At 33.2% G+C, this 25,781-nt stretch overlaps 1 protein-coding gene across 1 annotated transcript in view; it reads left to right on the forward strand.

Moving 5' to 3' along the window:
- Window positions 1-25,781, forward strand: part of LOC127706791 (uncharacterized) — a 124,160-nt gene that overhangs the window by 95,226 nt on the left and 3,153 nt on the right. The window contains exon 4 of the mRNA XM_052211482.1: window positions 24,645-24,723. Within this exon, the coding sequence (XP_052067442.1) occupies window positions 24,645-24,723 (79 nt within the window). The remainder of the gene's footprint in view (window positions 1-24,644; window positions 24,724-25,781) is intronic.

The following is a 25,781-nucleotide window of genomic DNA, read 5'->3' on the forward strand; positions in this document are numbered from 1 at the left end:
TTTTTTTTGTGGATCGATTTAGTCAATAAAATGATTTACCTTAAAAGTTTGTTTCACTTTCAATGTTGGCATTCTTTTCTTTTTATATAGCCTAACACGCATCAATCATGCATAATTCATCTCTAGCTAAGGGGTTAAATTGAAGTTCACATGGATACGGATTTAATGAGGTCGAATTATTCACTTGTAGGTCAATAATAATTTATCATCGATGTTTCTTAGCTTATTTTGACAGAATTGAACTATACTGGCTGCTAATAGCGAATTATTATTTCACTATTTCACTTTCATTAAAGATTGAAAAAACAAATTCAAAATTTAGATTTTTTATATATCTTGTAGCTAGTGCCTCTTTAATGATATTGAAAATGTGCCCCACATATCAAATCAATAGAAAAAATAAATAACTTATTCCTAATATTTAAAACAGTTAATGGGGAATTGAAGAACGACAATGTGCCCAAGTGATCGTTTCTCATTACTAGGTTTCCGTCAAGTGTTGTTACTTTGAAGCCGATCCATCATCAAAGATGGTCGCCAGTAGGGGACTTAGTTTAACATAGGACCCTATAGGAAATAGATGCAAATGTCTTCTTTTAGAGAACCACTGAATGGAATGAAACCAAACATGATATGAATGCTCCTCATGATGTGTTGACCAAGTGTTGTTACTTCGAAGCCGATCCATCATCCAAGATGGCCATCAGCGGGGGACTTCGTTTAACATAGGACCCTATGGACAATACAAACACAAGTCTTCTTTAGAGAACCACCGAATGGAATGAAACCGATTCATCATCAAAGATGGCCAAAAGGGAGGACTATATTTAATATTTTAGGACCCTATAAACAAAACATTCAAATGTCTTCTTTAAGCACACTGAATGGAATGAAACATAACACGAATGTTTCTTATGAGATGCTGATGAAGTGTTGCTGCTTTGTTGTTGGACTACTGTTCAAGATGGCCACCAAGATTTTTTATTAAATATTAAACCAAATTTTGCCTCAATCATTATTTGGGTATCTATCATGATTTTAATCTATTTTATATATAGATGATTTCCAAAAGCAAAGTAGTATCAGGTGAGCGACACAGGCTTTGAGAACCTCTAGTTTTGATTGCCATATTTTGCAATCCAATCAATTATGATGTCTTAAGTTTATATAAAAAAGTTCCCAAAAACTGTAAAAATATTCACTACATTTCAATAACCAGGTCAAAACCAAATTATAAAGCAAACACGTATGAAAAACGTTGTGCAGTGTCCTATAACAAAATATATAAAATGACAGAGTTCCAATGTTCCCCGCGTTGCACATATTTATCTAACCAAGGTACAGTGAAGATCACTTCTAACCTCTCATCAAATCTGTCTGTCAGAATCTGTCAGGAGAACTGTTCTAGGACAGTATGAAGAACTGTCATCTTGACACCTTTTAGACAGTTCTGGCTAGAACAGTTCTAACCTAGAACTGATTTGGTCAGTTCTTCCTAGAACCGATTTAGACAGTTCTACCTAGAACTGATCACGACAGTTCTACCCTAGAACAGTTTTAGACAGTTCTACCGAGAACCGACCAAATCTTTGGTCAGTTCTACGACTTGAACAGTTCTACGGCTAGAACAGTTCTATGACTAGAACAGTTCTACGATTAGAACTGATTTGGCCATAGTTCTACGGCTAGAATTGATTTAGTCAGTTCTATCCATAGAACAGTTTTAAGAACTCTTTGTCTTATAAATAAGTCAAAAGAATATAATATATATTTTGCGTGTGGCTTTATCAACGATAATAATAACACTGAATGGTGACCAGTGAGATAACCTAACTGCAGTGACGTCATTTAGAACTGTTCTACACTCCTGACAGGTTTGGTCAGTTCTACGGCTAGAACAGTTTTAGACAGTTCTGCTGACAGTTCTACGGTTAGAACTGATTTAGTCAGTTAAAGCTAGATTCACACTGCCGATCAGATCAACTCGATACCCGATTGCTCAAATTTCCACGATCAAGCGTAACCAAGTTCTTGATCGGGCCTGTTTGGGAATTTCTACCCGACTGCTACCAGACCGTACAAGACTCAAACTCGACTATTAACGACTACTTCACGACTTCTTCACGACTGAAATCCGACCACTAATTCAATGATCCCGACCAATTTACGATCCTTACATGATCTTTACTCGACTTTCTCGACTAAATCAACAATACTCGATCTCAACCCGATCCCGACCAGACCAGATCGACCTGATCGTATAATAGTATTGGTCGCAGAAATAATCGGTATTGGTCGGGTATGTACATTTTCAGTATAAAACGTATAAAACGTCTAAATTTCTAGCCCCCGCCACAGTAGAGAAGAAATTAAGTGTTTCCCTTGTCCGTCTCATCGCCCGCCAGTCCGTACGTTGTCTAACTTTAGTTTGCCCCAACCAATAGTATAAAACTTATATGCAATGCTTTGCACCACAAAACACAGAAAAAATTAATCTGGGTTGTGTCAATTTTTCCGTTCTAGCGTTATGCCCCTTTAGAAATGAAAAAATGGCCGAATTTTTCGTTTCCATTCTCTAAGTTATGTTTGCCTCAACAAAATGTTATGAAACTTACACAAAACGTATAACCACAAAACTCAGATCAAGTTGGAATAGCGGGTCATCATATGTGTCCGGTGGACAAAACTTGAAGTGTGGCGAAGAAAATGAACATGAAGCAACAACACCGAGAAATATTGGTGAAGCTTCAGTTATCTGACACGGCGATTCTTGTATGAGCAGCCTGAGAGACAGTTGCAGGATGTTTTTTTTTTGTTTCTTGTAGAAAAAAAATGCCTTAATTTGGCAAAAGGGTCCCAGAGAACTGAGAATTGTAATGCAGTAAAATAAATTCTTCACAAAGCACAATATGAATAAAACTAGAGGCTCTGAAGAGCCCGTGTCGCTCACCTGTGTCCAATGTGGTTTTGGAAATCATGTAAAATAAGGTGAAAATCATAACAAATAGTAAAAGATACCCATATAACGATTAAGACCAAGTTTGGTTTAATTTGGCCTAATAGTTAAATTAATAGCAGGTAATCCCTGCAGTGTAGTCTTACATTAGTTACTGAAGACCACTTATCATTATTTAAATAAGTGTTCAAGTTGTGACCATTTGAAATTGTTTTTTAAACATTTTCCCATGGACTTCTATACAGTAAACCCCTATGTTCTATTTTCGTCATGAACATGCATGAAATATTTGCCACTGGACCTTAAGCAAATAATCAATCTATTTTTAGCCATGGCGGCCATGTTGGTTGGATGGCAGGGTCATCGGATACATTTTTTTTAATCAAGATACCCTACTGACAATTGTGGCTAAGTTTAATTCTATTTGGCCCAGTTGATTAAGTGAAGAAGATTTTTGTAAAAGTTTACAAAAATTTACAAAATATTGTTAACAATTAACTGTAAAGGGCAATAACTCAGGGGTCAATTGACCATTTTGGCTATGTTTAATTTTTTGTAGATTTTACTTTGCTGAACATTTTTGCTGTTTACAGTTTATCTCTATCTATAATAATATGCAAGATAAACCAATAACTGCAAATTGTCCTTACAATTACCAATTCAGGGGCAGCAACCCAACTACGGGTTGTCTGATTTGTCTGGAAATTTCAGAGCAGATATATCATAACCATATGAAATCTTTTACCGCATGTCAGATTGGCTCTAAATGCTTTAGTTTCAAAGATATAAGCAAAAATCTGCATTTTACCCCCTATGTTCTATTTTTAGCCATGTCAGCCATGTTGGTTGGTAGGTGGGGTCATCAGACACATTTTTAAAACTAGATACCCTAATGATGATTGTGGTCAAAATTGGTTTAATTTGTTTCAGTCGTTTCACAGGAGAATTTTTTGCAAAAGAATACAAAAATTTACCAAAAATTGTTAAAAAATGACTATAAAGGACAATTACTGCTTAATACCGCAGTCACACTAGGCCACGATCGCACTACGATCTCTGAAAAAATCGAAATTTGGACGATCGAAATGCGATCGTGTAGATCGTAGTAAGGTCGTGGTACGGTCGTCGTGAGGTCTTCTTGATCGTGATGGTCGTGGCCAACTTCGAACATGTTCAAAACAATCGTGGTGCGGTCGTGACGAAATCAGGTCGTAGTAGAAGCGAAGTGAGAGCGCAGTACGATCGTGGTAAGATCACAAGGGTCGCTGTACCATCGTAGCGAGAGTGTAGCGAATACGCGATTCTAGTCGGAGAGATTGCGCTACGATCTCACAACGACGTTACTACGACTTCACTACAACCATCACGTTCTCCTTGCGACCCCACAACGCTTCTACTACGTCTATAACACGTTTATACTACCCTGTACAAGACCATAGTTCGATTCTAGCACGTTCATGCCGTCCTCATCACACTCATCCTACGACCTGACTACGTTCATACTACGACCATTTCGAGTTCTAGTCATGCTCATTGTCATTGTCACTTAAAATATATAAAAGCTCTCCAAGTTTTGTTTCTGTATCAATAGACCACTTTTGTTTTATGAAATATCGTCATTTGAACTAGATGGATTAGCAATACGTTGATTCAGGTTGGATTGTTGATACGACATCTCTACTGGATCAGGAGTCGTATCAGAGGCCCCTCTGACTCAACTACTACCCCTACCACCACGCCCACAAGTTCTGGTAGATGTTGGTGGCATGTCAGTGTTGTTTTCGGGAATTCTACGCATTAATGACAATTGGAAGGAATGGAACAGTATTAATATGGAACATGATGTTGACGTTATTGATGAGAGCGTAATTCGATCGCGGTGACGTTACGCACGTTATTGCGCCAATACCGTGAAATCATCCAGTTCACACTTATAAACAGCTTTTCTATAAAATCATATCAGTTCAGCTATATAAAATTTATATCCATAGACTAGACAGGTAAATACAATTCCGAAAAAATCAGCAAATTGTTTTATCATTTTTTACAATAGTCTAACATAAGTACAAACATATTGACAAAACGTCAAAAATATGCGTGTCAGACGTAACAGACTATACGCATAATAACTTTAACAGGGGTGTTTGTGTTCTTCGAAACAGTGTAAAATCCGCGAAAATTCGCATAAATGATATGCTTCATATATTTTTAAAAAGTATTACAATATTACTGAATATGCGTTGATGTAACGACCAAAGCTATTTTTTAACAAGATAAATAGTCTTCACTATGGTCAGATTTAGGAAAATGGTAAGTTATCAAAATTTATAGGTTTTTAAAATATAAAATTATATAAAATATTTTCATAGATAGTGTTCACAAAAGTACATAGATAGACCATATCAAAACCGAATTTTTGCAGCACTCACACCACATATAAAAATGCAACTGCTTCTGGCAAATGTCTTGCAAGAACGTCCAATGTCGAATTTCGCCGCTTTTTACAAGTAAACTGTCAGTTGCGACGTTATTTATTGAAAATTTAGATTTGTTGCATGCAAAATTGTGCTTTTCCGTAATTGTACTTTAACATTACAAAACAGTCACACACTTTTTGATAATTTGCATTGTAAAAACGACTTCGTTTTCAAACAAATCCAATGTCTTGCAGGTTTTGTCCACTTGACAATTTTCATACGTTTTCAACGTTGTCGATTGGGGACATTAAATTCAAATGAAGATACTCCTATCATACAGAACCTGTTCCATCTGACAACACTCCAACAGACTTATACATTTCCAAATAAGTTTTGCTTACGATATTTTGTTCAATACATGTATAATATAGGGATAAAATATGATTTAATGAAAAGTCTTTCGATAATAAAAGAAGCTAGTTTTCAGAATGCTTGAACTTTCCCTAAATCGTTTCGTTATGACGACCTGTAGCTTAATATTTTAAAAAGTATAAAAAACAGGTTATATTGGTATATGCACTAGTTAAAATATAAAATAATTCACAATATAAAGACAGACACTACAAAGTTTGCGGCAATGTTTTAAAGACACGAATGTAACAACAAAGATGAGATTAAAGCTATGTCTGGACGTGAGACGATTTTCTATTTTACTTCAGATTCATCATATACATGTATAATGATATTGAAGTTGGAGAGAATTCGGTAGTGGTCAATAACAAATATGGTAAAACAACACAGACGGGAAGTATTTGTGAGAGCTGGCACAGCATAACAAACATAACAAACATTAACACGATTAAGGCAAATTTACTATCATGATATTTTCAAGTTAATTGAAATTAGTAATATTAAGCATGTTTTGTTTTCCTATATATAAATTATATGTTGTATGTAATTAATGTAAGGAAACACGTGAGCTTTAATAATGTTTTATCACTTGCAATTTACATGCGTATGTACGTTCAATGATTTCCTGATTTAAGTGTTAACTTAATTTTAAATGTGGACGTAACAGTACAAAAAGTCGTTCTTGCATAGAAAAGAAATGGGATTTATAAATGATTTACTTTGTTTAGCTATCTACGTGTTGCTTTTAATTTTTTATACAGTGAATAATCCGAAAGGTAAGTTTCTTGCACTCCTAACAACTTGACTTATAGCAGGGATCATTCATTTTGTTTTATTGCCTGTATGTTCAATCAGCATGTAATAAAACAATAATAATAATAATTCTTCATGCAGCAACGTCACATTCAGCGCTGGAAGACAAGTTCTTGTGGAATGCTTCAGAACTTTAACTAAACAAAAGCACATGAAACATGTAAGTATCGCTTTAAATGCTTTAATGAATCTATTTTTGTTTTGAAAAAAAAAAACAAAAAAAAACGCAGTGGTTAAATAACAGAGGTACAAATTGAAAAAAATAAATTGTTATTATCCATTATAATGTCTAAATTAAATGGCACGCTCTAATTCGTTCCGAGTCAATGAATTGTAAAAGAATTAAATAGAACTTGTAAAAGATCGACCATCAACATCAATGTTGTTTATTCTAAATAACAATAACAATAAAGAAAAGGGAGATATTGTATGGTTGCATATGAGACAACAATTCACCAAAGTTCAAATAACGTGGATAAAAAAAATTATATATCACCGTACAGCCTTCAACAATGACAAAAACCCATGCCGTATAGTAAGCTATAAAACGCACCGATACGAATAATGTGAAACAATTTAAGCGAGTAAACTAACAGCCTAATTTATAACAATATTACAATTTACGAAATATATATATATAACAAACATGAACCAATTGCAACCAATGAAGTACAGTACAAAGTATAACTAAGCCAATTTATGTTTATCTCCAAATATATCAAACACAGTGACTGAATAACAACAGTAGAAATGTTTTATTTAATAAGGATGCCTTGAGGTCGATTAATTTTTCTTGTTTACTATTGTAAAATCTGTATTTTATTATATGCGTCTTTTATAGGTATTAATTAAAAAATATATTATTAACTGGTGTTTCATAGTGTTTTTATGAAGTCTTAGTTTAACTGCAAGGAAACGAAAGGGGGAAATGCATTAAGATATATACATGTACGACTGGTATACCACTCACTTTGGATTAACGTTATCTTCAAAACAAACATTTTTTTGTTTATAATTGCTTGCATCCACTTTATTTTAACTTTGGTGGATAGTTGTCTCATTGGCAATCATTCCACACCTCCTTATTTTTATATAAATTAACTAACGGCTGTAATGATTTCTTTGCATGCACGATTCGTGTGTCTTTTTCTAAGTTTTGATATAGAAAAACCAACGGTAAACACCGCAACATAAATAATTACACCCAGAGTTTTTTAAAAGACATTTTTTTAATATAGGGTTTTTTTGGGGTTTTTTGTTTTTTTTTATAAGATTGTGCGGTAGAATAGTCCTAGTATGCAGGGTCGAAAATCATTAATTTCAACAGCGATTACATGTTAACTGCGATTGAAAAGAGCACAACATATCCAAAACTTCCAAATAAAAAACTTTAAATATACTAGATCCAGATATAAGCAGAATGTTATCTTCAGCAGAAGTAGTAGAGATATATGCATGTATACAGATTTGAAGTCTCAGTTTTGAGGATTTCCGACAGAATCTATCTTATTTTTAAGACTAAATATCGTTTTAGTATATAAAGGGTAGTCTTGATTTTTTTTAATAGGTGAAAAGGTACACATTTCCATTACAAAGGCAAAATATACGTGGTTCCAAGTAAAGAATAAATGTTCACTAATAGGAAATGAGTCTACAAATATACACATTTCAACTTTTGATTCTAACCTGATGTGGACTGGTGATAATGCCAGATATTTGCCATGGGTAGAATATTTAGGTAAATATGTGTATAGGTAAGAACAATTTATATTCTTAGTTTTCCTTTCTTGCATGAAACAAATAAGACACTGTGAGTGTCAATCATAATCACGAATTTAATAGATTTCTTTTTTATTATACAATGGATGCCAGCTTATCCTCATTATACAAATTAAAAGCAGGGAAAAGATAACAAGGGGACTGTACAAACCCAAAAGACGATTGAAAAAGACAACGCCATGGATAAAATTGAACACAATGAACTCTTCAAAGCCAACGGCAATTCAGGTGCCCCGGGAAGGTCAGCCGTTTCTGTTGTAAGTAGTGACACCCATCGTGTTACTTCTATAAAATATGCTTAGCAAGCGTATCTAGTGATCAGAGGTAACAACAAATATGATTGATAAAATGACTAAACCATCAAGGAAAAGTACTCGCTCTGAAAATATCTACAAAATGGACACAATTATACACAGATTACGTTTAGTGGGTCGTTGTCTAATGGAAGTAAATTCCTCTACATTATTATTTGGGACTAGATGACAGCCTTAAGAAATATATACCGCAATTAATAGCTCATTTACTAACTGTATTAATTAAGGAAACAATTAATAATGTAATCAATAAGTAAATAAACTGATTCCAAAATTAAAGCTGATCAATCAACAGTATTTGGTTATTGTAAAAAAAACACATCTAATGAATTACACAGGCGAAGTACTCACTGGAGGGCAGCAGAAGTTCAACGTTTGTTATCATCAAGAAATATGATTGTCAACTATTTTTGGGGAGAGTCGGGATCGCAACTTTATGACAAACAGTACTCCAGAAAAAAAATTTTTTTTCTGACAGTACCGATGCAGCGGAATAGCTAAGGCGTTTAGCAAAAAGTGTAAAACTAGGAAAGCTGCTCTCGTGTATAGCCCACTTTTTTCGGGCCATTATAAATGACAATTAAGCATAAAGGTACGAAATGAAACGTATTTTAAACTGATGATTAATCTGTTATTACAATATATGATTTTCAGAGGTGCATTCAAAAGAAAATCAATTTTATATAAAGAAGGATGTTCCCACGAAACCGATTACTCGAGTATCATTATGGTATTCGATACTCGGTAGTACCGAGCGATACTCGAGTACTCGGGTACTCTTTGACATCCCTACTATTAATGTTTGCTTTATTTAAATTGAGTACATACATCTGAATTGAAAATAATTTGTTTATCTAGACGCATCACGAACTATTTACAGAGAATATATCATCTGAATATTTATATGTGATGATGAAAATATACATAAAGTTGTGTTTTTTTTTTTTTTTTTTTTTTTTCATCTTAATAAAGCTTTGCCATCATTTTGGATTCATAACAGTAAAGGAATGAATCTGCAATAATAGGGGCAGTGTATGTTCCAATTATAATACAAACCACTTGTCGATATACATGTTCTCCAAAACGAATAAACATATTATCAAGCAAACCATTAATGGCTTTAATCAGTTTTCCACATATCCAATCTATGTATTCTTGTATGTTTTATTAGCCTAAAACAATGGAATTGTAACGACTGCAACAGTAACACTCAGATTTATCAAAAGACCAGTTCGTATAAAGAACTCTTTATTCAGGTTTTGTAATAATGTAGTCTAAAGGGTAGAAAAATCATAGCTATCAATGAAGGCAAACTAGCTTTCAAAGGATCAAAGCTTCTTGAAAGAGTTGTTTACATATCAGAAATAGTTAAGACCACTTTGTCATATGCATTGTCACAGTATGCCATAACAATTTCCTTTAAGGTTGTGAGCCCATAAATCCTAAGAACCGAAACATCTAATAGAGTATTTACTGGATCTATATGTAAAACCTAAATACGGTTTACAATGCACAAGTTTTCTTGTACAACTAAGGAACCCAATACATAGTTGGAACTTTGTGGTGTATAGAAGCAGTTTTTAAATTTCACTAAGTTTACTATCACTGTAAATATAGACAATGCAATTTCCCATAGGAACTCCTTTTACGGCTTAAACTGTGCCACTTTTACTTTGAAGTTTCGTAAAATATTATATCCTAGGATGAAAAGTTCATATGAACTACTATTGTTTTCAAAGGTCTAAACATAGGACAGTGCGGCATATTTTCAACATTTATATGCCCCGACCTTGTAAGAGTTCAAACTGATACTAAAATTCTGTACTACCCCTCCTTTCACTTTGGGTCTACCTCAGAATTCAATTTTGCCGTTATCCATGTGTATTTAGACCGGTAACATTCCCAAGTTATGTCTCTATGAGATGAAACATAAAGATCATACTAAAACTGCAACCTTGACATGCTCTGGAATAAATTACATTATTTCAAAATATATCATATAAGTAAACTATATTAAATTCTCGATTTCTTTCTCTTTATTTGCCTTAGTCTTTAGCAATAGTCATATTTCATTTTCAAGCAATTGGTTAACACTAAATTCATAAAAAAATACTAAACTACTTTTTCTTTCTCTTTTCGTAAGGATGTTTTGGATTAAAAGAAGATCGACAGTTAGTAGTAAATAGAACAAATGTGGAAACTGAAAAACAATTGAAAGAGTGTTTGTTGCATTGCAAACAATACGATTTTATTGGCTTGCAGGTAAAGTTTGCATACCCAACATAAATAGTAAACCTATTGATAGAACTAATCTTATTTGTATTCTCACTTTTCTTTAGCTTACAAACACAAATTTGATTTGTTTTTAGACAAAACACTGAATTTTCAAAAGAAAGAACACATATTGCAATAAGAATGAATAGCGAGAAAAACATGAAAAAGAAACTTAAAAAGAACTATATTATTACTTAACTTTTAAAACAGATGTGTTTTGCTCCATTCAACCAATTCATATAGTAAAAAGGTAATGAGGGAAGTACGTTTTAAAGTTGGACTCTCCAGAAGCACGTTTATGAAATTGACGAATGATAATTGGATATCGTTGGATATCAACTCCATTTATTTGATTTCAATATAAATATATATTATTATTAAAATTAAATAACGATAGTTGATATATAGCGATATCCAATCTATTTCTCTTATGGCAGCACATTTCATTGTCCTGGTGAAATATTTTCGATTTCGCAAGTTTCATTTCTACTAATTGCCCGCTTACGGTATTGAGAATATTGTATCAGGAACCTAGACTACTGTTAATATAAGACTTTTTCAAGCTTTTTTGCAAGTTTAAGAACGGAATCAAATTTGACACAGGTGAAACATGTTATGGTTTTGTGTAGAAAAGTAAAATAACAAAAATACCGAACTCTAGGGAAAATTCAAAACGGTAAGTCCCTTTTCAAATGGCAACATCAAGAGCTCAAACACATCAAACGAATAGAAAACAACTGTCATATTTTTGACGTGGTACGGGCATTTCCTTGTGTAGAAAATATATATTATTGGAGAAATTACAAATTTCCGTCGCCTAGGGGAAAATGTAGTACTTTCAATAACCCAGGAAATCCTTTCAATGAATAGCAAATGGAAATGTCAGAATTTCGTATCACATTGCAAGATAGGCCAACCAAATTAACATATTTTTGTGTCATTTATTCAAATCACACTCCGTTCAGGATGATACGAGAAAAATCTCTTTAACCACCACCATTAAAGATTGAATGTTATTCAACTAAAGAAGATAAACGTTCAAACCACATTTTAACATCGAAGTTGTCACCAAGTTCTAACAACTTGTATGGTACACGAATCAATATATACAAACAAATAAAATCTTAAATCAAACACAACTCCAAATAAATAAAGACTGTATGCAGAATGTTAGGACTTCAGTGTGATTTCCTTAATGAATAAAAAAAAAATAAAAACGTTTCAAATTATCAAATAAGATATGTCATACAATCCAAGTAGTTAAGTAGATAAGTATATGATTGTACTGCCATTTTAAAATGTCACATGTGTATTCCAATCCTTGCATAGTGTCGACAGGTTAATCGTCGGCTGCTATGTATGCATCATCCCGCAATCCGAATCCAGAAAAAAAAGGAGTAGAAAAAGGACACAATTCGAAATTGTATAAGTTTAGACGACGACTTTTTTACAGGTCTTAAGATTTAATGACGAGAAAACATTGTCCCGTGCAGACATGAAATATCGACCAATCAATTTATGATGGTGATCGTAAGATTTGTGAAGTGTCAGTTTCAGTCATTTTTCTTTATAACCCTGCTGGAGGACTGTTAGGAAAACCCATGTTAATGTATGATTTGAATATACGCTTCTGTAACATCTCAATCGAGAAATAAAAACTCCATACTATGGCGCAGGGGGGAAACTACCTAGAAATAAGAAGTTGACAATGGGAAATCTGAGGTCGTCACGTTTGTCATAGATCCTATATTAAAGTCCTCCACCTCAATTTCAAGAAAAAGATCCAGATATGAAAAGAACTTTTAATTCGGAAGTATCATTATATGACGTTTAGTGCACAAAGTCATTTGTGAAATTATTGCGACGTCATAAACATGTTGAAATTGATATATAATTGACCTAAAACTTCAGAGTTTTTGGACAAATAAATATTAGTTGTGTATTTTCACAAAAGATATTTTACACACATTAACATCTTTTTAATCTTTATTTTGTAGCAGAATATCTATTTGTGGTACAGCCTTGGCTATTATTTAGATATTAATGTTAAAATTTTAAAATAAGGCTATTTCGGCAGGTATTGCAGTTTAAAGTAGTTTACAACTTAAGGTGGATCATTATTATATATTTATTCAGATAGAATTTTCTTATACTTTGCCAAAATGGAGATTTTGCCATGCTTTTTTAAAAATATAATAAAAAGTATGAGTTACCGTGCTATTATCTAAGCTACAGGTCGTCCAAAATTGCACAATTTTGCATAGATTATTTATGAAAAAAATACTACAAGTAAATATTTGACTACCATTCCAGTAAAACATTTTACTGTAAGAGTTATCTCCCCTTATATGACTTAGTTGAAAAATTTAATCGAACAAAAACAAATACTTAGTATTTGTTAAAACAGTATAAATAATGCAATGAATGACATTGTTTTCTTAATTAAAACGAACAGTCTTGCACATTAATTACCAATCTGTTTAAATATTTGCAGATTTAAACAAAGAACTAGACCGATTGTGTACTGCTATTTTACAATCCAATATAGCGGTATAATTCTGGCGTCACACTGTCCAGAAATTGACACCAGACGGCCATACGAATATGGAATTCAGCGCAAAGATGGCAATGAACTTGGTCAACAGTCAGGTAACAGCCGAAGCAAGTACGATGCCTAGAGAAAGTCAAATGATGGGATCAACAAGCGCCTGATAAACCCTTTTTCCATCTGAAGCATGGAGCACCACGAGAGAATATCTAAATACAGACTCTCCAGATCCAGTCGCGTAGTGGCAAATACCTTTGGTTTCATACCATCTGGAGGTCACGTGACTCCATCGCGATACAGTTCGAACGAATCGTATTCTCAATACGACATCGTGTAGCCATCGTGTTCCCTTCGTTTGTCCTGCGTATAAACATCGTAATAAAAATTCACATCTGTGTGTTGCCTTCGTGTGTGGTTCGGGTGCCATCGTGTGACCATTTGTAGGCATCGTACTTGCTTCGGCTAATGCTTGACTGTTGACCAAGTTCGGGATCATCTTTGTGCGAAATTCAAAATTCCATATTAGTATGGCCATCTGGTTGGTGTCACTTTCGAGACAGTGTGACGACTGCTTAACAGATTGTCGAAACACTTACGTCAGAGAATATTTTCGTGAATAGGAAAATCCTAGTCTGTACAACAAAGGTAGAATCTTTCTGTAAAATATTGATGGAAAAGGGCCGTTTGTGAAAGCTATCATCGGCATTCTAGATTAATTTCCAATACTTGTTTCCTCGTATCTCGATTTGTTTACCATAGTGTAAGTGATGTCATTTTACATTCATACTCGTATATAAATCAGGGGGCGGAAAAGAAAAATTACCAGTGATTTAACGGGTTATTCATTGCACATTGTTTCTTTTCATTCGCCAATCCTTGCATTTAAATGGAAATTAACCCAATTATGTCATGTCATTTTTTATATATTATGCGAGGTTTATCAATAGTTTTATATCACCAAAGGACATAGTGTGATACACTATTACAGTATATGAATCACATTTACAAATACAAAATAAACTATGAAAGTAGAAAAGAACTCATATTCAAGTTATTAGTCTTGATTAGCTGGTGTTGATTTAAGGTCTGGCGTCATTAAATGAGTGTTTTCATATCGATCTTATATTAGTTTTCTTATAGTCTTATTTGTTATCGGTCAGCCTTTGGTTGTTTTTTAGGTCATGTGTGTCTCGCCTTCGACGGAACTCGCAGAATGCGAGGCATAAGGATTACAATCCGACGACGACCGTGTCGACGGCGTAAACTATTTATATAAAGCTTTACATTTCAAAAGGTAGAGGACCTGGATGATTCATACATTGTATACAGATGCAGTATGTTTTGAAGTTTCCGTCTGTCATATGACCATTGTCCTTGACCTCATTCTAATGGTTCAGTGACTGCTTGTCATGTGAAATACTTACTTACAATGAGTAATAGAATACCTATATTTGTTAGATATAATCCATGCAAAGTCTACATGTCTGTCAGACAGGGTTCACCTGACCTCGACCTCAATTTATGGATCAGTGATCAATGTTAAATTTCGTGAATAAGTCCGTATCTTAGATAATATAAGCAATATCACAACTATATTTGCTGTGTGGAATGATTGTTATGTGTACCTGTCACACAGGTAGGTTTCATCTGACCTTGACCTTATAGTTGATTGGTCAATGTTAACTTTTTCAGGTTTGGTATATTACTCAAATACTATAGGCAATAGGGCCACTATATTTGGGGTTTGGAATGATTATAAGGTGTACATAACTGTCATGCAAGTTGTATTTGACTTCGAACTTTTTCATGGTTCACTGGACAATGTTGATCCGGTCTGGTATATTTCTCAGAAACTATAAGCAATAGGACCACTATATTTGGTAAATGAAATTATTACATGTACATGTCTGTCTGGCATCTGAATTTGAATTTTCATGCTCCATGGGTCAATGTTAAGTTATCATGGTGTTGTCTGTTGATCGGATACAATAATAAATAGGTCAACTATAGTTAGAGTACGGAATTATCGTTAGGACTGAACTTGGACATAACACATGATCAATATGAAACGCCCATTTAATGATACTATAAAATTCTAATTCTTACATATCACTCTACAACAATTATAGAAATAAAATATTCCTCCAATTATAAATCTCTTTCAGAGTCTCATATTGTACGTGACGCATTATTTAATTGATCTTATATTATATCAAGCCTAATACTAAATGTTTTTTTTAGCAATCAAACTGTGTGTGTCTGTACGATTTGTTGTTGACATCTATTTACCTTAAAAAACCATGTAACACAATCCCAGCAAAATGTAAGGGAGACCAACATGCTTTCTGTGGACCAAAAACACCTGGATATAATTTCTATTCCGTGTATAAAAAAGGTATTTTATTAAATAAAAAAACTTAAGTTGATAAGGATGCATGGTTTTGATTATTTTCATGATTGTATGCGATCTATTTGAAGTATATATGTTATCAAATCAAACATAGAAGTTCAGAAACCATCAAAAGCGTCGTGTTTATCCTCTATGACAGATGCATTGGGTTATTTTATATTTCGTGCAGTTTTCATTGTTCTTCAATGCAAACTAATAGATCACTTTCGAGTTGTTGCATTCCGTCAAAAACTTTGGTTTTAGTGAACATCAAACGTGCGCTTAGGGGCATCGTCACTTCCTTCCCATGTTGAGCGAGCGGTTGAAAAAATATGATGCTATATTGCACGAATTATTCGGCAAATTAAATTCTATAATTGATAATCAGCACTGCTGTCATTAGGGAATTGTGATTGAGTACCTACGGAACAAACATTATTTCTAGTTTATCCTGCATAATGACGATCACGAAGACGCTTGATGAACATTAATAGTGCAGGGATAAAGGCGGTCCCCTCTATTTTGTAAATGACGTCATAAAGGCGTGCATAATTGACGAACTTTGTCGGTAAAAGACATAACTCGAAAGTGGTCTATTGTCTTAAGATGCCTTTTCATACAGATTTCTTTTGTTTACTTATTACGCCTCGAACTTGACCTGGAAAACTGAGGTCTTAACGTGAAGGTTCAATTAAATTAAAGTGAATCGGGTATAACTAATTAGATATGATCCTTCAGAATCAATGGTCCATAATGGGGTATAGAAACAAAAAGAATACCAAAATATCACCATTTCCACTTTAATGGATGTAATTAAATTTAAACTGTATTGTGTTTATCATTTGTACCGCATATTATTCAGCAATTGAGAAAAGGGGTAGGGCTTTAATATCTAACCTTGAGGTACAACGTATGGGTCTTATTATAACTTTCTTATTGTAAGGCATTCTTTATTCCTCTTTCCAACCTCTCATCTTTGTCAAGATGCACTCCATTCTTTTAATCTTTTGATCCCGGTTTACCAATTTCGCAATACTAACGTACAATGTATTTGAATTATTGTCGTCCTGAATATGCATGAAATATTTGCCACTGAACATAAAGGGGACAATCAATCAATCAACTACAAGTGCAGACAAACTATACGGCAGGTTGTTTCCGGCCTGTTTCTACTTACCTTTGTTTTGTATCTGACTTGTACGACGTTTCAAGAAGGAAGAAGTACATTTTGCATTTAGAAGAGGTAGCAAAACTAAAGATATTAGAAACATAAATGGCCATATACCAGTTAATGTAAGTTACAGTTTAAACTCAATTTATTTTCTCACTTCCCTTCAGCCGAGAGTTTTTTGTTCTCAAAAAATTCAAGAATCTAATAACTTTATAAAAAGAACCATTTCAAGTTAAAGGTGAATGCTATACACATTTGAGAATTTTTGAAATGCAACTTCGCAAGTAAGTAATGTATAAAAAAAGATTTCAGAGGTAAGCAAGCTACCATTTGATTTTTATTGGGGGAAAAGTGGGGGGGGGGGGGGGGGGTTAAAATAAATTTAAAATAAACAGGCTTCATCCTTTTTTTGTTGAAAGAATGCAGGATGTGCCATTCCAGCTCCCACCCCCCCCCCCCCCCCACCCCCAATTCCCCCTAAAAAATTCGTAAAAATCGTACGTTTGCCGCCAAATATATGAATTCAATATATATGAATTCAATAACAATATAAGTGTATCAAAAGAATGAATTTCCTATCTCATTAGTGAATGAAATGTTATGAAAAAAATGGATTTTGTCTTGTTATTAGATACATATAGGCATATATTTTGGATTAAAAATCATGCTTATAGGTTTTTATATTTCTTTGATAGTGTTGATCAGGATTAAACACGTGTCATTATATGATCCAATCAGAGCTAACCGTCCAAAATTGATGACATAAGTTGAATGATTTTCTTCCAGATTTGCTGCCTATTTGAACATGTATTACACGGACTCTTTTTATTTATAGGATCAATCGTGCATTGGTGAGTTGATAGGGATTTTATCTTTTGATTATATTTGATTTTTTTATATATATTTCCTGTCTTTTTTATTGAAGTATAAACGTTGGTACCAGCATTTCTTTCAGCATTGTCCAGAATACTATTCATGTCCATATATTATTTCTCATAAAATTGGGGATCAAACTGTTTTTTTAGGAAAAAACCATAACCCACTTTTTGAGGGGCAATCATGCAGGGGCTGATCCAGCCGGGGGTTCCCAACTCAAGACAAAAAGGGGGGGGGGTCCAACCATTTAAATGCATTGATTGTTTAAATAAAAGTCGGGTCCAACCCGCGGAACCCCCAACCCCGGATCGGCCACTGGGTAACCGGGGGAGGGGGTCCGGGAGTTAGAACTCCAATTTGTTTTTAAAGATCAATGCTTTAGAATAGAGACATATGACTGGGATAAAAAAAATTACCTTCAAGCAAAAAAGTATTTAAAGGATTATTTTTGTATTCCATATGGATGCTTATTGGAATTTCCTAAAATGGGTTTTTTAATATCATGAAACAATTTGTAGTGAACACTATTAGTAATTTCTTATGTTCATAATCAATTTCTATTGTTATGAATAACAATGGACTTTGTTTGCGGGATGGAAACCCCGCTCGTCACACCCTGTGGTCAAAATCCATTGTTATTCGTAACAATAGATCTATTCAATTTACTCTCAGAAATAGAAACTATGAAGTATAACAATAGAACTGGGGTGTAATAACTAATAATTAGTAGGTCGACATAAATGTGGTAGACTTCACTTCGAGACCAACAAAGGAACGAAATAGAAGTAGTAAGTCTTCCGCGAAACTAACAAACATGACCCATATAAACATAGAAGACCTAACCAAAAGTGACACATTTAATGCATAAAACACTAAATTACCTCATTTTGAGATCTTACCACACCTACTACATTTCTTAAGGTTAATTTTCCTGGTTCAACGTCTATGAGGGACTAAAAAGGACGAAATCGTTTCCAAAATTCAATGTCACTGCTATAAATATATGTGTGTGTGACTACCTTAACATGCGGTGGGAAAGAGAGAGAGAGAAGGCATGCTAATGAAATATGATACACAGAATAAAGAGGATTATACTATTTACAAACATCATCCCGGAGCACTCCTGTGATTCCAGTATGATATGTACTTATAACTACGTTTCCAACAACCCTATACAAATCAAGTATATAATACTGGTTAAAGTCTTCAATGAAGGTAAACGTAGACTAGAGAGATGAAAATGAGAATTACTTTGTAACCGGAACGTTACATTAAAAAAACAAGAAAAAGGACAAGAAATTACAAGTTATTTGTCATATATAACTGTTACAATATATTTTGGCTTGTCTATATTTAGTCTAGAAAGTTACAATTCCTTTACCGTTCAAGATTCGACAATTACCTTTGTGGCTTAGCATATTTTCCTAGTGATTTTATGGCACATGTTAAAGGAAAGATTAATTTGAAATCCATGACAGTAACATAATTTACCTTCAAAATCGAATTACTAGCATTACAGAAACGGGAAATGAAAAGTGGAGTTAAAAATATTCCCACTTGAATATCAATTTCGTTTTGTCTAGACTCAACATGTACCCTATTTGTTACTGCACCTTATAGTTTGTCTGAGTACCAGACAATTTCAATGTTATATATTAAGACTTTCAAAGAGAGACATATTAAAGATGTTCGAGGGATAATACCGTGACAAATAATAATTTTAAAATGTAAACTGTTTCAGCCAATGAGACTGGCTTCAGTCTGGTAAGTACAACTAAATCTAATTGGAACGATGCCTTTAGTTACTGCAAAAACCTGGCAAGCTATAGTTCAGTTAGAGGCAAAATGAATAAAATAAACGTTTTAGAATCATGTTGGCTTTCTAATACCAAACGATGGACACGAAAAAGAGGTGAGTATATGTATATAAACTCATCATAGATACAAGGAACACAATTTTGTACGCCAGACGCCAGACGCCAGAAACTAGTCCTACTATACCACCAGAAAGAGTTTACGGGAAGACAGTCTTCATATGTTGTAATTGAACATCCAATTTGGATTTTTAACACGATATAATTCCATGTGTTCAAACGTTTTAAATATCTAAAATTTAATTGTCCACAATGGAGAAATGTTTCCATAGCGATTGTGTAGTTGATATTATATATCGTCCGGTTGAAGCTATATTTCAGGTGACCATTAACGGTCACTTAATTGATCTGCAAGAAAACTGTAACTTCCTTGTCATATTGATGAAATGTCGAAACCGGAGAACTTCGAAGACTTTATGATGTCAAAATTAAATTTTCACAAAAGAAAACCAAAGACAAAGCCAACAACACTTGGATCAACCAGGATTGATTCATAGTATGCATAGATAGTAATGCAAGAGTCCTACATGGAACTGTAATATAATAAAATACATTTCAAAAATATAAGATAGATTTTTTGTATCCATCTTAAATGAAAAATAAATGTCATTACAACATATAACCTGTCAATATTACACGTAACCAGTATTTTTCTCGTAAATTAAGGCGACAGTAGTTTACCAATGTTCAAATCTGGTAAATGGATTTAAAAGAGACAAATCAAGGTAACAAACAAAAACTGAGGAAGCCGCATGAACTCCAAAAGGAGCGAGACCGGTTGCATCCACAGGGTAAGCATCTCCTGCTATGCATGTAACCCGTCATTAAAAATCACATTCAATCAAAAATGTGCCAATAGGGAATACGGCAGAATTGATAAAAATACAGATAAGACCATCATTCTGTTATTTAAAGATTTAAGAACTCTAAAACATGTCGCATGTGAGTAATTCGTATATGACAACTTCAGCAAAAAGGAGTTTGATAGTCCCGTCAAGGTAAATACCCAAACAGAATTTTAGAGAGTTTGGTTTTCTTTTTGTGTGTGTGTTCAATTGATAGTAGGCATGCATGATGATATGATAGTCTTTTGTAAACCGTAACTGTTTCAAAATATTATACCAATGTGCAGTTAAAGATAACCGCCACACACAATAAAATGGATATTGAGCAAATGACATGTTTAAAGGATATACACTTATTAAAGATCAAAAAGGGCATTTTCTTTATAAAAAAAAATTTTCGTACTGAAAACTGCCTTATCATTCAGTTCAACATAATTGAATATTATAGAACAAATATATAATGATCCTTCCTAAACTTTGTTTTTTATTTTAAATTTCAACCAAACTTTGACTAAACGTGAAATAAACTTTACGAAAAATTATTATAATATTCTTAACGTTTATCGATATGAAATTAAGAAGATTTGGTATGATTGCCAATGAGACAACTATCCACCAGAGACCATAAGACGTCGATATAAGCAACTATAAGTCACAGTACGGCATTCATCAATGTGCAATATCCATACCGTGTAGTAGAGCTTTCTTACATTTTGACGAAAGGTACGAACGAAGGTAAAGGCATGCATTTAATTTACATTCCCACGATAACACTTGGAAGTTGGAGTCTACATTTTATCCGATAAAACGGTCTTCTATTCTTAATAACATGTATCTTTTTAAATTTCAGCATATCGCAGATAAACACGAATTTGATATCTGTATTAAAATAAAGAAAAATCGTTTAAAATAGACTTACGTCCGATACCTTGATTATGTTATCCACAATTACACATATTTGCACGGGAATTGTTCAAGCATGCTTTTTTTAAATGTTAAACAGAGACTTAAAATAAGACTCTTGTTTAAACCATTAACATCTTAATAAAATTATTGCAGTATGAATCTCTTAATTTAATGACAGAATTCATAATTATTTTTATTTTTTAACGAGTATGTCATCATCAAATTGTCAACGGGGATCATCAAGATTTGCCAGACAAAGAAACTACAATGTATTGAAAAATGTATTTAAAAACCTGGTAGAAGGAAACATAAAAAAAGGATGAAGTTTTTCCAATAATAAAAAGGTTAAATGATAAACAAAAAATATTGCGACACTTGCGATTATATGAAGCAAATGTTAAACGGAATAAAACCTATACCCCCCCCCTCTGAAAATTAAATGATCGTTTGTATTCCCCAAATGATTTTTAGTCTGTTTAAAACTAGTTATATTTTCAGTTAATGCACGACTTATTCTATCTCATTCTTTTAAACGCCGTTAATTAGTTTTAAATCATTTATTACTTGTGGACCAAGTAGTGATGCACTTAACATTTACAGAAGATGTTAACACGAGCGAACATGTGAAATCCCATGTCAATTCCAGGGGAATAATTAACACACACATACACCCTCACAAACAGCTTTGATTTAGACAATCAAAACAGTCCAAACTGTATAACAAACGTTTGGAGGTCCAAAAACAAAAAAGAAAAACAAGCAACAAATTGTACTGAAAAAAAACCGGAAAACTTAGGTGTCGCAGAAGTTTAAAACGTATCTGTCTCTGGCATAGTTGTGCATATAATAGACCAAGGCTAGGAGTATGTCTGCCGAGTAGATACAGATCGGGTGCTCCCACTCCTAAATCCGCCATCGAGCTCTAGTTACAGATCAAATAACTATGGATCTTGTTTTGTTCATTTACATACACAATTGAACAACTGGATGATTAAAAGACGCCCATTATATATTTTGAGTGTCATTTTTTTCGATTTTACTATTTTGGGGGTTTCAAAATTTACAATTTAGAAAGATTTTTTTTTTTATTTTTATTTTTTTTTGGGGGGTGTAGTTGAGCACACATTTTTTACGGGATATTTTTCTTCTTCTGACGAGTCTGTGTTTAGCAAATTTTGTTGAGTTATCTCCTTCACCCTGTTTTTTTTATATATATTTTTACATCGTACGTTCCTATGTTGCACGACTATCATTTTGACACTTGTCGTAGCATGCAGTGTTTTAATCCTTGATTGGCAAATATTGAGGAGAAACGCAATCTTAGTCCCATGATCGCCTTGATTCAGATTACATAAATATGTTTAATTTTAAGAATAATTCAAAATAAAGGATCCCTCACACATGTCTTACGTATGATTCGTCAAGCGTACGTACCTTTCGTCAAATTGTAAGAAAGCTCTAGTAAGTATTTAAGGACCCTCTAGTCCATTTTTATTCGGATTTTACCTTTTCATCTTAATTTTTTTTTTTTAAATAATTGACTATATCTAGAAAACTCTTGTATAGTTTTAAATTCTTCGAGTCTATCCTCTCGTTTACACCATATACTTATTATTGATGCAATATAATTCCACAACTATATTTGATTAGAATTCTTAGATGCAGCAGAATATCCTGAATTTTGTGTTGCTGCCAGAATAAGACAAAATGGTGATGTTAAAAGATCAATCCGTAGATGTAGAAAACGTCTACCCGGGCTTTGTATTGAAGTTGGAAAGACGGCTTCTGATACACCTTCAAAAATGTCTTCTACACTGTCACCAGTTAATACATTTGCTCGAAGATTGGATAAAACTTCTTCATTTCTACGAAGTAATACACTTCAAGGTATAACTATATCTACGTACTCCGCTTCACAAAAAAGTACATTTTTATCTCAACTTGGATCAACATCTCCAGCTCTGAAGGAAACTACCGGTAGATCCAAAATGGTACCAAAAACAACTTCTCCTTCTCGGGATATTCAGGAAAATACATTTCCAGTTCTTGTAGAATCTCCTTCTTCAGATGTACCGGGTAAAGATGAAATAGATGTTGTTTCAGGTAACGACCAACTAGCTATATATACGCTATATTTCTTTTAAGTGTTTCACTTTATATAATTCTTATATGATTTGCAAATTAGAGAATACGTTGATATGATTGGTTGAGAGGACTTCCGGTAGTTGTTCTTGACGTTGTTTATTTTTCGATAGACGACGTTGACCGAACTTCTTTTCGTAACCAATGTAAACAAGATGGCGGCGATAATAAAACAATCCGGATTGACGTTAACAAAATTTATTTTCAATCTGCGTTAATAGTTAAATTAAATAATAAACACAAACCATTCGTTTCAATGATAATAGGATTTTTTGTAGTTTATTTTTTATCAGATTGCAAATTTCATGGAGTACATATTTTTGCGTTAACCAACAAATACATTCATGCGCCAGGCCTATTCAATGACACAAATATACAATTTACGTGTGATAGAGGTTACGAGTGAGGAAAAATAAATTCCTTATCTCCAATTTTAAAGAATTATAAGGATTAAACGCCTTTTTAAAGGAATTTATATTGGTGTATAAACTGTACCAAGTCACTCACAAACATATCATAAAAGTCCTTCGGACTTTAATTGTTTGTGAGTGAATTGGTCGAGTTTATACACCAATAAATTCCTTTAAAAAGGCGTTTAATCCTATAATAGCCCTTACCTTCTAGATTTTTTAATCATAACTACAAGCAAAGACATGAATTATCAGTTTGTTTCGATAAAAATATATATAATACTATGAGTGAATAATTTTGTAAGCAATAACAATAATTAATGATTGACTTGTGTGATGTATTATAGTCAAACGGTTTAGATTGGTAGAATTGAGTTTTATAGAAAATTATGACTTGAAATCTAGTAGAAATATGTCCTGCCTTTGTAATATTTAAAGAACTTGTAAATAAAAACCGTTTAAATGAATTATTTTAAAAATGATCAAAGAGTTATTTGAAATAAAGTACTTTTTTAACAGAAATAGTCATCATAGCAATAGTAGCTGCAACAATCCTCATAGTCATCGTTATATCAGTAACGGTTGTCTTCTGTAAAAGGTAAGTCATCGTTATATGAGAAACGAATGTATTTTGTAAAAGATAAGTCATCGTTATATCAGTAACGATTGTCTTGTGTAAAAGGTAAGTCATCGTTATATTAGTAACGATTGTCTTCTGTAAAAGATAAGTCATCGTTATATTAGAAACGGTTGTCTTCTTTAAAAGGTAAGTCATCGTTATATTAGTAACGATTGTCTTTTGTAAAAGATAAGTCTTCTTTATATTAGAAACGATTGTCTTCTGTAAAAGGTAAGTCGTCTTTATATTAGTAACGATTGTCTTTTGTAAAAGATAAGTCTTCGTTATATTAGAAACGATTGTCTTCTGTAAAATGTATAGTAATTTTACTGTATCATGTTTATATGTACTAGACGTGTTATGAATGTCAATACGATTTTGACGCTGATGTTAACTACCAATACCACTACACGCTATAGTGGGGACCATCTCAAAAAGAACAGATATTCATTCATTATAGTTTACTTACCTATATGTATGGGTTTGTTTGGTAATGTTGAGATGATTTTTCAACAATAAAATATTAACAATTTATTCCGCAATATACGGAAGAGGATCCAGCAAAACAACACGATCATTATTCTTGCATTGTGTCATAGTAGGGATCGATTAAGTTTAAGATCGTTGTTCCCCCATTTCTTAATATTTTGTAGAACGACTACAAGGAAAGTCTACAAAGTGATCAAAATAAATGAATAGAAAAAAAACCACAGGAATCAAATCACATTCGAATCCGATTTTTTACTCTACATCAATCTTTTTTCAAAACGTTCGTTTATTTGAAATTTATTTTTAAAATAATTGTCATGTCGGGGCCTTTCTTATCTTTTATATGCGGGAATGGTTTTGTTCCGTGTTGGGGGTCTGTCATACGGTGATCTATAGTTGCAAACATTTACGTCATTTGGTCTCTAGTAGATAGTTGTCTATTTTGGCGATCATACCGCATCTCCTTATTTTATATCATTTTCTAGAATAGAGAAATGTGTTACACAGTAGCGTAAAATTCTAAAAATAACCCAAACTAGAAATTTGTG

This window comes from Mytilus californianus, unplaced genomic scaffold (genome assembly GCF_021869535.1).
Source record: "Mytilus californianus isolate M0D057914Y unplaced genomic scaffold, xbMytCali1.0.p SCAF_6, whole genome shotgun sequence".
In the NCBI taxonomy this organism is placed as follows: Eukaryota; Metazoa; Mollusca; class Bivalvia; order Mytilida; family Mytilidae; genus Mytilus; species Mytilus californianus.